General features: G+C 42.3%; 1 protein-coding gene across 6 annotated transcripts in view; it reads right to left on the bottom strand.

The window, feature by feature from the left end:
• The window catches only part of Sash1 (SAM and SH3 domain containing 1), a 933,133-nt gene that overhangs the window by 39,633 nt on the left and 879,718 nt on the right, over positions 1-13,782 (bottom strand). Inside the window, exon 1 of one of the 6 annotated variants that reach the window (XM_019209953.2) lies at positions 2,182-2,574. The exons of 4 other annotated variants lie outside the window; for them this stretch is intronic. In XM_019209953.2, coding sequence (XP_019065498.1) covers positions 2,182-2,193 — 12 coding nt within the window. In that variant the 5' untranslated portion in view covers positions 2,194-2,574. Of the gene's footprint in view, positions 1-2,181; positions 2,575-13,782 lie in introns of those variants that run through there. One more of the 6 variants, XM_010639648.2, reaches the window with a different exon arrangement.

The raw sequence follows: 13,782 nt of genomic DNA on the forward strand, positions 1-13,782 counted from the left end.
TGAAAAAATGTAAATAAAGTGTTTGTAAATGAGGAGGGGAGGAGGGGGTGGAGGGAGGGCAGGGACAATGGGAAAAAATGAGAACCAAGACCTGTCATGTAGAGGTACAAGATCCCAACAATGAATGTAACTGTACTGTCTACCTAGAATGTACCAATAAATTAAATTTAAATTAAAAAACCACTAGCAACAGTTACTGTGTAAATAAAACTTGCAAGCAGAGTAAAAATAAGTAAATAAAACAATTAACCAACAATAAAAAACAAAGTTCTCCCAGCTGTTTTAACACAAAGTTGCTGTAAAAGGCTACATTTCTTCTATGCTACATAGTAGCGGAAATTCTTCATGTCATGTTTCTCTTTTTAAATAACCATGTGCCACTTTCTAAATGCTGGAAATAGTATATCATTGTCTTTTAATTCGGGAAATAAACAACAAGGGAAGGAAGACTGAGCATTTTTCAAGAAACTTTAAAAAGTATACAATTTTTAAATAAAATACTGTAAATATTTTTAAAAGAAATCTTTCCACCTAAAGGAACTCTGCAGAAGAGAAAGGAAATGTGCATTGCATGTAAAATGAAATTTTCTAAGAAGCAGGTTCAGAGCCAACACAGAACCGGTTTTAAATAAACCAAAGTAGGAAAATAAAAGTGTATGTTCACATGTATTCATATATGAGATGATATCATGTCACCTCCTTCCTGAATGAGTTTACTGAAGTTTGCTAAAATAAATTTTAATTTGACTGCCTGAAAACAATAAGGTGAAATCAGTATTTCGTGTTCCCTAAAAACTTCAAGACAAAGAGAATGTGGAAACATTGTAAATAGAATGTGGACAACACTGTAAATAGAAACATTTGATTTCCAGCCTCTCTGCTGCAGATTTTTTCCACCAGAAAGCCCATATGGCTCAACTTTTAATTATTTTGGCTAATGCTATATGTAGTAATTCTGTGGTGAATGCTTAAGTGTTTCATTTCTGGTTCCCATAGCAACATTACATCAGATTGCAGACAGCTGGCTCCACAGTTTTAAACCATAACAAATTGACCAAGTCAAGGCACAAAACTATAGTCGCTTTAAAGAGATAGCACACCATTCGACTGCCAGGGCCCTGAATGGGGAACCTACTGGCCATTTGGCAAGAGAGAGAGGGTGGAGCCTCCTTCCTCTCCAGCTTCTTTTGGAACAAGTGCATCCTCCACACATCTGCGATGTTCTAATGAGAAAGCCATGGAGCCAGCGTGGAGAACTTCTTATAAGACAGCTACATATGGGATGATTGGAAAGGGGGAACCAAATTAATCACATCTGTAAATACAAAGATCTGTGTGCTGCAGAGCACTAAAAGCACACCCTCGGCACTCATTGTGAGCCTGCCACTGCTGACTGACACAGATACTTCGCTCAACCTGTTCACAAACAGTTCTGGCAACTGTGATGTGCGGAATAAACACTTTCCAAAAGCCACGCGGCACATATGTGCCGGCACAATCGTAATGAGTCCTCTGGAATAAAGGTTAAACCAAACTTGCACAGAGCAACCAGACCCTTTGGGGGACTGCTTAGACCATGCTGGGTGCAAGATTACAGCTCTGCCCTTTGCAGAATCAATCGCTAAACTTGCTTGCCCAGCTCCAAACCCACAACTGTCACAATTAAGTTCTCTTATCTCCTCCGGTGCCACATAACAGTATAAGATACGTAAGTGTTTCTGAAAATATTTTTCTATTGCAAATTTACTTGCTTGAGAAAAATCACACAATGGTTTCTTTTTAAGCCAGCACATAGACATCAATTCTTCGACTTTTTCTAGGTCCCCAAGCGGTCACAGAAGTTACCCCTTCAAGTTAAGAGAGGAAGCCAATCATTTGCAGTCTCCCGAAAAACAATGTGAAGCACTATCTGAATTCAAGTCCCCCACGCAGAAAGCGAGCACAACTCACAACTGAGCTCCAACCCGCGTTCTCAAAATATATTTACTATTCCCCTCCAAAAGCGCTGCACGGTTACTGGGTGAGCCTGCTGAGCAAGAATGCTCAGGGTTACGGGAAAGGTGGGGGAGGGGTAAAACATTTAGAAGAATTTAAAGAGAGGAAAAAAAAAAGATGCATCAGAAGCAGCAGCAAGCAGAAGGCTTATTCTCAACGCAACAGAAAAGTTTTCCTTTCACTCACCGGCTTCGGCATTTAGCAGGCGTAAGGGGCAGCTGTGAAAAGGTTCGGTGTCCCCACCCCTCCCCACTCAGAGTGACTCTCACTCTGATCTGTCAACTCCACGATGGCAAAGTCAGGATCCGGCACTCCTCAAACATGTTCTCAGCAGTTACATGATCGGGCAGGCTCCGCCGTCACAGCCCAGTATCCAAAGGAGAAGAAAGCGAAGACACTGGATTCAATTAGCCTCTCTGCCTGCTGCCTGACTCCCCAGTCGCTTGCTAACTGCATAACTTGTAAGAAAGGCATAAGTCATCAGCTCTAAGCAAATCTCCTATTCACCACAAGGAAAAAAGGGAGTGTTGTGCATGGCCAACAAACCCTGTTTTCACTGAGGAAGGCTCCCTGACCTCCTGCTGGCCTCCAGTTCCTTAATTACTGTCTATGGAATTCCAGAGAAAGAAAGAAAGAACGCGAGAATCTGAGCAAATCCAGGACAAGGACTAACCCTTGAAAGTGACTAAACTTAGCAAAAGATCTCTTTTGCAGATACTCTTCAAAATTTCCTTTAGGGGAGTAGTCTCAATTGAAAATAGACACCTTCCAAGGGCTATTTTTGAAATTACTGAATTAAAACTTATGATGTGGGTTTTCTCCTAGAATTGTCACTTTTTTTTTAACCTTATTTTCCTCTCTCCCCGCTCCTTTTTCTATTTTAAGTACAAAAGTAAATGTAAGATGTTTCCCCTTCACTGGAGCTTCTAAAAGCTGTCTTCCCAAGTTGTTTCAATGATTATTTCAGGACAGCTAGTTCTCTTGGATTCTAGAAATACAAGAACGAGGACTGTGTCACAAGAAGATCATTTCATTTTCTCAGGGGTCTCTGGGGAGCACAGGCACATGCTGTTACTTAAACAGAACATCTTCCAAACTAGACAGGACTGGAAACCCATATAAAGTCCCCATGACATGGGCTGCAAGGCACATCTGTCTTTCCAGAGCTAAACTCATTCAGCGGGGAAGGTGGTTATTCCCAGTTCAAAGTCTGAGCTGCTGGTTCTTTGCTAGTTCCTGTCTGTTCCACTATGCATTTATGCTTGGGTCTTTGTGGACATCACCCAACACAAATAAAATATCCAGCCACACAGGACTCACCAATGACTACTGTCCCTCCTAAAAATAACAGGTTATATTAGGTGGTCCACAGGTTCCCTAAACGGAAAACAAAAGAGGGGATTGAAACCCAGACCTTCCAAGTGGAAGGTCACATTTTACCATGCAGAAATCGAGGTCTAGCAGCAGACCCTCCTGCCTTCCTGAGCACCTGGCCACCACCTCTGCATCCTTGGTCCCCTGGCATCGAATTCTATGTGGAGAATCATATCATTCTTGCAGTCTGCTGTCGCAGAAACGATTCCTCCCACCTTTCATGAAATTTTTTTCTTTTCTTCCACAAGGCTAGCCACAACTTCCCTGTACTGCCTACTTCCCCCTATGACAACCGGATTCTCCCACAAGCTCTCTGGTTTCAGGCACTGTCTCTTTCCCACATGTGCCACGAATTGCTGGCAAAGCTTTCCCAAGATGATGCTTCCAACACTACCTATATCAAACACACCACTGACTGCCACATGCTATGCTAAGTGCTGACAGGCATTCCTCCTACACTGAATTGGCTCTTCCCCAGCCCTGCTCTATCTCAGCGGCCTTCACCAAGGTCCGACACTGCGATGCACTGTTAGTTCCTTAAAACTGTCAGTTCTCACCTTCACTTCCTGATTACACAAGAAAAAAATGAGAATGCCCCAGGAGAGTGGGTGAAGGGTAGGAGACTGGCTTAAGCCTCTGAAGTCAAAGCAACCAAGTCCTCCAGCAAGTCACCTCTTCTAGGGGCCTCAGGATTCCCACATATAACTTGTTATGATGACATTTATTTTAATGCGATGCTGCTTTTAAAACTGCATGCTTAGGGAGATGGATGTGATGGTACACAACCAAAATGCCAGCAGTCTGAAAGGCTGAGACAGGAGGATTATAAGCTGAAGCCCAGTCTGGACAACTTAGTGAAATTTACTGTCAGAGTAGAAATAAAAATAAGAAAGTACGGGCCATATAGTTCAGTGTGATTGCCTTAGGTTTAATCACTAGCACTGACCCCCACCCCAAGTAAAACTTTGCACATAATCAACACCTAGAGTATTCTAGAGTACATCTGCCTTTGTTTGTTACCAACTGAAGTTGACTTTACTCTTTACAAACTGCCCTCTTACGTGCTATTGAAATAGCAAGACCAAGGAAAGCTTGCCCATGTGCAGCCAGAGACATGTGATATTTGAGGCTGGATGTGACACAGGATGATAAGAAGCAGATCGACAAGACTTAAAGCAAGGAGGAGATGCAGGCTCAGCTCCCTCTGTGTACCTGGGAAGAGTGTGTGGCCCTTGGCTCTTGGGAGACTGAAAGGAGATATCACCTGTGAGGGCCAGTGCTTGGGAGACAGGAAAAACCCCAGAGCTGTGTGAGAGGCTCAGAAGCTTGGATGATTTATGTAGACACTGTGAGGAGGGAGAAAGAAGATGGACCTGCGATGCTTCCTTTCAAAGTCACTGTCACTAACTTTCGAGGACAGTTCTCCAGGGATTTATTGAGCTATTCAATGTAGAGCTCTACATGGGAACTCAACATGGACTTGTCTTTCAGCAGACAGGAAGCTCCCCAAGAACAGAACTGGTCTGTTCTCTGTTCCCCATACATTCACAGTGCCTGCGCATGGCAGGCCCTCAGTAAGTATCTGTGTAATTGGTACGGAATGAAGTGTAGAACCTCCAGTTTGGTAGCTCTTCGCCCTTGTCCTGTGTCTGAGTGAAATGTGGAAAATTTAAAATGAGAGTCAGCCAGGCCCTCCTGGGAAAGCACTCGGTAAGGGCACCACAAGTCTTGTTTTCTAGGCAGTAGACTTTAATTTACTAACACACTGGAGGTGTATGCAGTGGTTCAAATTTACAGATGTGAGCACTTGCCCTCTTTGCTGAGGAACTAACTGTTCACTGGATCCTCATAACAAGGTCCTTTCTGTGGAATGTGACTGTGTGGTCAGCTCCCTTCTTCCTTTCCAGTCTGTGTGCCCATCAAGACCCCCTGTGAGTAGAGCACCTGCTTTTTCTCCATCTTCTTGTGGCTGGCCCATCGCTGCCCTGCCAGTTCCTCTGCTAAGAGGAGCTCTGCCCACCGCATCCGGAAGCTTCGTCTCCTTCAGGCTGCGTGGCTGCACAGCAAACTCGAGGTTTAGCCAAGGCCTCACACATACACTGTCAGTTAGCCAGCCCCTTGCTGAACTTCACAGGGAAAATGAACATGGTTGTAGTCCTTCTCGTGACACTTTATCTATTTCTCATTATACATGATGCTTGTTTATTTTGAGGTGCTGGGGATTGAATCCTTGGCTTTTGCTCTGAGCTACACCCCCAGCCCATTTTTTATTTTTATTTCGAGACAAGGTCTAAGTCACGAAATTGCCCAGCCTAGACTTGAACTTACAACCCTCTTACCTCAGCTTCACACGGTGCTGGCTATGTGATATATATTTAATTATTAAAACTTTTAAAAATGCAGAATATACAAAGAAGAAAGAGAAATCAACTATTTTCATCATATATATAAGGTCAGAAAATTGGTGATATTTTTGTTTCATCCTCCCGTTTCCCAACACAATTTCTCTCCCTCCTCCCTCCCTCCCTCCCTTCCTCTCTCTCTCTCTCTCTCTATAAATATATACACACACACACACACACACACATATGCATACTATACATACACACCTTTTTTCTTTGTTTTTGTACAATAAAGCAGAAGATGGACCTTTACTGTCTCATCTCCAACAGTCACTATCAATGTCCCTAAAAGCTCCCTCAAAGGAACAAAGGGTCTAAGAGCAACAATGTTGCTACCCAAAAATCGTGGCCATTGCTTGAGAGCCCTGCTGTCAATAATCATTTCCTTCAGAGAAAGTCTGAAATTCTCCATATGTACTGCTCAAACTATTTTAGAACACTTTTTAAAATAAACATCATAATCCGACAGTACTCTCTCACCGAACTGTTTACTTAAATAGTGCTGGTCATTGTACATTTGAAGGTGTCCATCCAATGCACACTCTGTGATAAAATTCTGACATGTTTTATACATTATTTTTTAAAGAAATAATTAGATTACAGAATTAATGAGTAAAAGCTTATCTTTAAGACTTCCACTACATAGCAATAACCTGATCTGAGGACAAGTTTTATTTTAAAATCTCACAAGCAATGAAAAAGAAAAGAGTGTCTATTTCCTTGTACCATTACCTACCCTGATCGGTTTGACTTAGATAATAAAAAAGAATCTATGATGTTTTCTGATTGGAATCATTGGATGAATATACTAATTCAAGACATTCAAATGGGCAAGGAATGCATCTATGAATGAGCTGCAACCCCTAGATATACAAAGGGTACAGTGGAGAATCTGCAGGTGGGGAGAGCCCAAGAGAGGCTCAGAAATATGATTCCTCTAAGTCAACTGTGATGACCGCACCCAGGAAAAACACTGGGATTCAGATATGGGAGAACTCATTTTGGCTGGGGAAACTGAGGCAGGCCTTTGTGAAGGAGAATGGTCTGGGGACCTCTTCCTGCTCCTACATGAACCTACAACTCACTCTAGTGTTTGGATAGTCCAGAGGCCCTATTTCTACCTGTCTGTCACCTCTTATCTTAAATGCTTCGTGATCTCCTCAGGCAAAGAAGAGTTCAGCTGATGCCCTTGCCTCTTGCAGCGCTGGACAAAATCAGCAGCTCCCGGCCTTCTTCTCCGCTGGGTTTTATAATCTCTCCACCATGACTAATCTCCCTCACCAAGAAGTGATGGGTTCAAGGTCTGCCCCTACCCTGAGGGGAGCTTGATGCCTTGGGCTGGGTATGTTCCAGACATTCCCTGTGCTGTGGACTGAGTGGCATTTGGACATGGCAGGGCTTTCTGGTCACGGTCATCGAGTTAATGTGTTATTCTTTGTGTTTAGAAAAAATTTAGTTTCACTGTGTTTAAAGAAGTCACATTTAGTTAGAAATGTGTAACTATTTAAAATATGAAACACACTGTGGGGATTTTTTCCTCTCTCTTTTATCACAAAGAAGACAGGGTAGGGAAACTCATCTGTTTAGCAAGAAATATTTTACTCATTAGATGGTGACATCATTGCCCTCTGAATTTGGGAATTTTTTGTCAGCATATGGAAAAAAAAGATGAGATTCCATTCTTGTCCCAGAGGTACGGTGTAACATGGAAATAATCTCCCTGGCAGCTTCAAAATTAACTAGTTGTCGCCAGTGGTGGTAGTGGTGGAGGAGGAGGAGGAGATGATAATTATAGAGACTTTTACTTGGAAAAAGTACGTGAGAATTTGAGGTAATATTACCATCCCATAGGGGCAGAGGGTTGTCAGCACTTAATCTGCCTAAGAAACTTTAAAAATTAACAACAGACCCAAAGGAGAAGCAAACGGATGTTACTTTCCGTAATAAACTCTACTCTCTTTCTTAAACTCGTAAGCGTTTAATTGCTTTTAACAACCCTCAATGATGTGCTACTTTCCTCAAGAGTAGGAGAGAGACCACAGAAGATCTCAGGAGTGCTGCGACCAAGTTTACAGGGACTCTTAGAACACAGGTGAGCCCACCTGCCCCACCCCACAAGTTACTTTGAAGCAGAGAAAACACTTTCCTTGCTTCTAAAGGGGGTGGGAGGGTGAGAAAAGAGGACTGAATTCCTTGCTTTCTGTACATCTCTGGGAGATTTTTCTGTATGGGAATGTAAAGTCATAAAGCTGCTGTCAACAGGGCTGGGAAGTCAGTCCACAGCTCTCCGGGTCCCTCGTTAGGGTCGGGGCAATTGTCCCCAAAGCAAATCCATGGGCTGAGGCACCCAGACCCCAAGGCCCTCAGTCCACAAGGCCATGGTCGCTCACACAGCCCCATGAGGAGGAGATGACTCAGAACACCACTGCCGAGTAGGGCAATTATACATGCGCTGGAAGTTGCAGCTTCTGGAGCCAATGAAGTGTTCAGGCCCGAAGCGGTAAGTCTCCTTCGGGACTGGGTGGTGTTGCAGTCACATTACTTTTATGGCATCTCAGACCAACTGACTCATGGGTCAGGCTCGATGACTTCTCTGACAGGGTTACCAAACAACTTTTTCTAGGCAAACAACAACATAGAAATGTAGAGAACTGACTACGGGGGCTCGATGGCCATGCAGGCAAGGTGAGAACTCCGAATGACTCCAACCAAAATTACATCACCAGGTTAATAGTAGTCTGCCAAGGCTGGAAGTAGGTGGGTCCACAGTCACTCCTAAAGTGATGATCTATAATCTTACCATGATTCTTCTGTTTGCAGAATGAAGGACAAATTTACTTCAAGAAGAAATCTGGGTTGAATCTGCTTTCAAAAAGGAAGCATTTGAGGGCTGGGGGCTTGGCTCAGTAGTTTCGCTGCCTGCTTCACAAACGCAAGGGCCTAAGTTCAATCACCAGTACCCAAAATAAAGGAAGTATTTAATGCTGGGAAGGCTATTTGTGGCTATCTAATTGGTAAAACTATCAGGTCACAATGTCTGTTGAACACTGAACCACAGAATGTCCTTCTCACGACAACTGACAAATTGAACAGCCTCTTCCTCCAAAAAATAGCTAAAAATTAGCAAAAAAAATTCCATCAGCAGGCAAATAAGAAAAGGTACACACCAAATGTATTACAATTTAAAGCTATATGATGAAGGTAAGAAACACATTTCTGAAGGCCTTCATTTCTCCAAAAGCCACAACGGCCAAACTCCAGAGGATTTTCATATTACTCCAAATCTGGAAGCAAAGCAAACTGCAAGGACTCTTTGTCTTTTCCCCAACCCAGGATCAGTGGAAACAGTTACTAGAGAACGAGTGAAAGTCAATAGTGAAGTTGATCCTGATTAAATTTAAGCCCCTTGAACACACTAGAATTTGAGAAATGAGTTAAAGGAAAGTGGTAGTGTCTCTCCAATTGACCTCCAGCCACAAACCAACTGCTATGATCCGTGAGAGGGCACATTTAACACAATCTCAGGAGAGAAGGTGAAGTCCAGGTTCACAGTGAAGCCCACAACTCTCTACTTCCCGGGCCATTTCATCAGGATATAGCAACAGCAAACACACACGCTCCACAAAATAACGTAACTGGTCAACTGTATCTTGGAAGAAGGGAGGCTCTGTTGTCAGATAACACAGCAAACGGGTCCAAAAGTGACCCTCCTTACATCATCATGAATAGAAAATGTGATCAGAGCCATCCAATCATGAACCTGGTAGGAAAAAAAAGTGCACAACAACTATTCAAACTAACTATGGGAAAAAGGATGGAGAAAGAGGGAGGGAGAGAAAAGAAGAGGAAGGGAGGGAGGGAAAGAGGGAGGAAGAAAAGAGGGAGGGACAGAGTAAGAGTAAGAAAGGGAGAGAAGGAGAGAGGATGGGGGTGAGGGTGTGGCCAATCTTTGGATCTCATTTTCCACCACGAGAAAATAAAAAGAACAGGAAGAAATTCCAATCAGTTGCTTCACTCTAGAATAATTTAGTAAGAACATTAAATGAGAACTTGAATACAAGATGAAAAACATGAATGATACGAATTCAAAAGCTAAAGATGGGTCGCGGTGCCACCACCTGCTTCTCAAGCGTAAGGTCCCAAGACAGACCCCCGGTACCCCTCAAAAAACTAAATACATAAGGAAATAGAACCCCCCCAAAACACTTAATATAGAACTGATTTACAAATAACAATGAGCAAAGAACACCAATGTATGTATACACTAGTAATCCAAATACAAATAAAGAGAGAAGCTTCATATTACTTAAATCAATGTTCTCCTGTCACCCGAGCTTTAAGACTTACCCAGCATTTCCCATAGACCTCAGCCTTGCTGCTCCCTTCAACTGACACTCATTTTCTCCATCTCCTGGAGAATGCTCGATGTCAGCCACTTCCCCTGCGAAGGCTTTCTAGACTCCTCCCCAGTCCTTAGTACACGACTTCCTGTGTGAATCTATCCCATGAATAGCAACATCCCCACAAGCAAGCTACCCATGTTTGTTTCCTCTTCTCAAACACAAACTTCCTGTGTACAGGGTCTGTGCATAGAAGGCACTCAAGAAATGTTTGCTCAATAAATGAATGAAACAATACTCAAGATGGCATTCTTTCATCTATACTCTAGATCAAGTGTGCAGGGTACGAAATTATTTACAGTACATCCTTTTAGGAAATTATTTGCAATGCTATACTAAGAAATACTTTCCAGGAGTCATGGCCTGATGCCTGACCATAGTTCTTAAGGTTTTGGTATGATGGGTAACTGTGGTGACAAAATTTAAATGGACTCTAAATCAGTGATAGACTGCCTATGCTTTCAGTGAGTTGGCTGGGGATCCAGCTCATTGAATTATCAGTCTGGATCCTATTCACAAACTATGAGAGAGCCTCATATCTCTCCAACCCATCCAATAAATAGTGCTTGGCACCAGGGCAAAGCATTTAACAAGGAATAGATACATGATGAATCAGTAACATTGAAAACTGACAGAAATCCTCTCCGATCCGCACATTCCCTGGGGCTGCTCCCAAGAGCAAAATAAGGAACTGCTAGTGCCAACTGAAAAGCCAATTCCTAGCCCAAATGAGATTATATCTGTGCTTAGATATAATCAGCTAGCTGGGGAAATACAGAATATCTTATCTGGTAGACATGTATTAGGTTGGAAAAATGAAACTGCCATTTTTATTGGGTGAAAGCTGTCTCTACCTCCAATTTCAAGGGGCTAAACCTAATAAAAGAAACAACAGATCAAACTACATCCAGAACTCTCCTAAGTGAAAAACACTTTTAAAATAAATACCCTTAAATTATGTAGTAATTGGATTTGTTGTCAATGTTTATTTTTATTCATGTGGCTCTTGCTATGCCGAGAGGGCATCTTCAGGCACCACCTTCAACTCCCTGAAACTGTACCAACCAGTGAAATAGATAGGTACCTGGTTAGTCTGCCAAAAGCCAGACTTCCAGTATTTCTGGGCCTGTCCTAAGAGTATGTTCCAAGAGGTCAGGAGGTGAAGCCACACCACACCCTCACGAGACCACCTCAGTCTCTATAAAGCATTAGATAACTACAGTTGTTCATTTCTCACATATAGGGCCCCTGACATCATACGAGGCTCACCTCAATCCTTTACAACAACTTCCTGAAACAGAACATAAATTGAATGTCTTCCTAGGAGCACATCGAGTACTTAATTACTCACGTTGACATTAAGCTTGCTCCCCTGCTCTAGTACATTTGCTGATGTGTATACGTAACAGCATGTACAAAAATAGCACTTTCAAGGGAACTCAAGTACTTCAATGACAGCTAATGAGAAGGGCAGAAGATGGCCCCAAGGAGTGAAGGAAACCCATTGAGCATCAACAACTCTGCCATTAGTCCTTACAATGCCCTCATGGGACAGATGGGGTTGGCCTGTTTTCTGGATGAGGAAACTAAAGCACAAAAGGCACAAGTGAGCTACCAGAGAGGCAGAGCTAAGGGCAGAAGAGTGGATCTGGGCCCAGGCTGGCTTACATCTGAGCGTACAGCCCTTCTCCTGCCCTTGCTGAGCAGAGCCTGGTTTTCAGAGGCTGACACAGGCAAGTACCTCCTTCTGATTTAGCTGCTGCAACATGGCCATCCTTAAGGGATTTGTCAAACACATACCTCAAACTTTGGCCCTTGTTCCAGGGAGACTACTGCAAATGGGAGGGGACAGTGAGAAATAAATGACAGAGAGTCCCTAAGCAGCAGCTATCAATCAGCTCATATCCAGTTATTTCTCAAAAGTCTCACTATGTATGTCTTTCCAATGGACTGGTGCTATCTCTTGGTGTTTCCCTAAATGAATCATTACTTTTACTCTTTGAATAAAAATTTTATTATGTCCCTGTTTTGCTATCATTTTAGTTTCAAAATCATCATTTTATGAAACTTTAGGGTAACACAGCTTCCTGTACATGTCCATCCAACCAAATAAAATAGAAAGTATACATCAAAATCAGAATTATCACCTGAAAGTTTCAAGTCTACATTACAAGGCGAGAATCTAAAAGAAGATGTTCTTTTAATTCGGGAACAGTGCAACACAGCACACTGTATGTGCTGTGAATAAAATATGAAGAACTGTACAGCCAGGAGTGTGGCGCAGTGGTGGAGCCTTGCTAACCATGCCCAAGTGCTGGGAACAATCCCAGCAAAGAACTGTTGCACCTGTTCCAAGGACTCAGAACATAAATGTCCACTGGTAACATCCTAGGACTTGCCTCTCCTTCTTTCTCTCAGTAACATTACCAGTGAAACAAGTAAAGTCATCTTTTGTATAGAAATAAATGAAGTACATGTCCAACTATGTCTTATTTAAACCTGGCTAATACATCTAGTAAAACTCCAACAAGCAGCAGTCTTAAGGAAGAAGGAAGGGAGGGAGGGAGGGAGGGAGGATTATGCCAATTAGAAACCTCTGAAGTTGAGACCCTCGCTCTGAGAGTTATAAAAAAAATTCCCTAGGAAAAGAAACACAAAAGAAGAAAAGTAAACACCATGGAAAGCAAAAGGCTTATTCAGAAAATGTAATTTACTTTTATACTTGGAATATATCCTTTCTTATGATAAAACACAATGCTTTTGAGAAAGAAACAGAAGCAAGACAAGCCATGACGTGGAGAAAATGGGTCCTTGCTGGCCAATTCTAATACCCTGGAGTATGTGGCTCAGCACATAATTTACACACCCAATAAATGTTCACTGCCATCCAAATCAGCAACATTATGAATCTCACCTATGTTTTTAATTGTGAGGAATATTTATAGCTGGAAGGCTTTGTAAATTTATCATATGCTGTTACACAAAAAATAAGTTTCCCTTGGGGGCCTATGTCTCCATGATGAGGCCAGTGACGCCGGTTTGTATTTTCTTTGAACATCTTTGAAATAGAAATATAAAACCAACTAAAAAATTTAACTTATAGACACTGTTTAGAAGTTCCATCATGTAAAAAGAAACATATACAAGATAAACACATCAAGAATCACTCATTTGAAATAAATCCAGTTCAATCTCAAGAACAGCAGACTCTGAAGACTGGATACACATGTTGAAGGACACGGCCATTTGGTTCCCAAAGAAATCAGAATGCAAGATGCTGGGGCACCTGTGAGTGTGTACAATGTTCTCCCAATGTTTAGGGAGATTGCACCTTTAGACTTTCCTTCCACTACTAACAGAAATTAAGCCATTTGCTCCAAAAAGCCACTATGTCAAATGTTTTGGCTTTTGGGATATTAATAGTAAGGTAAGAGTTATCTTATAATTATCTCATAATAATAATGAGTTATTAATAATCTTTAGGGAGGGGATGGAGGAAAAAGGGATGGAAAAAGGAATTAAGATGTGTTCTGTATGGGCTGGGGATTTAGTTCAGCTGTTTGGTGGCCTGCCTTGCAAGTGCAAGGACCCGAGTTCAATCCCCGGTAGCA

This window comes from Fukomys damarensis, unplaced genomic scaffold, assembly GCF_012274545.1.
Source record: "Fukomys damarensis isolate Sample0158 unplaced genomic scaffold, DMR_v1.0_HiC HiC_scaffold_14, whole genome shotgun sequence".
Taxonomy (NCBI): domain Eukaryota; kingdom Metazoa; phylum Chordata; class Mammalia; order Rodentia; family Bathyergidae; genus Fukomys; species Fukomys damarensis.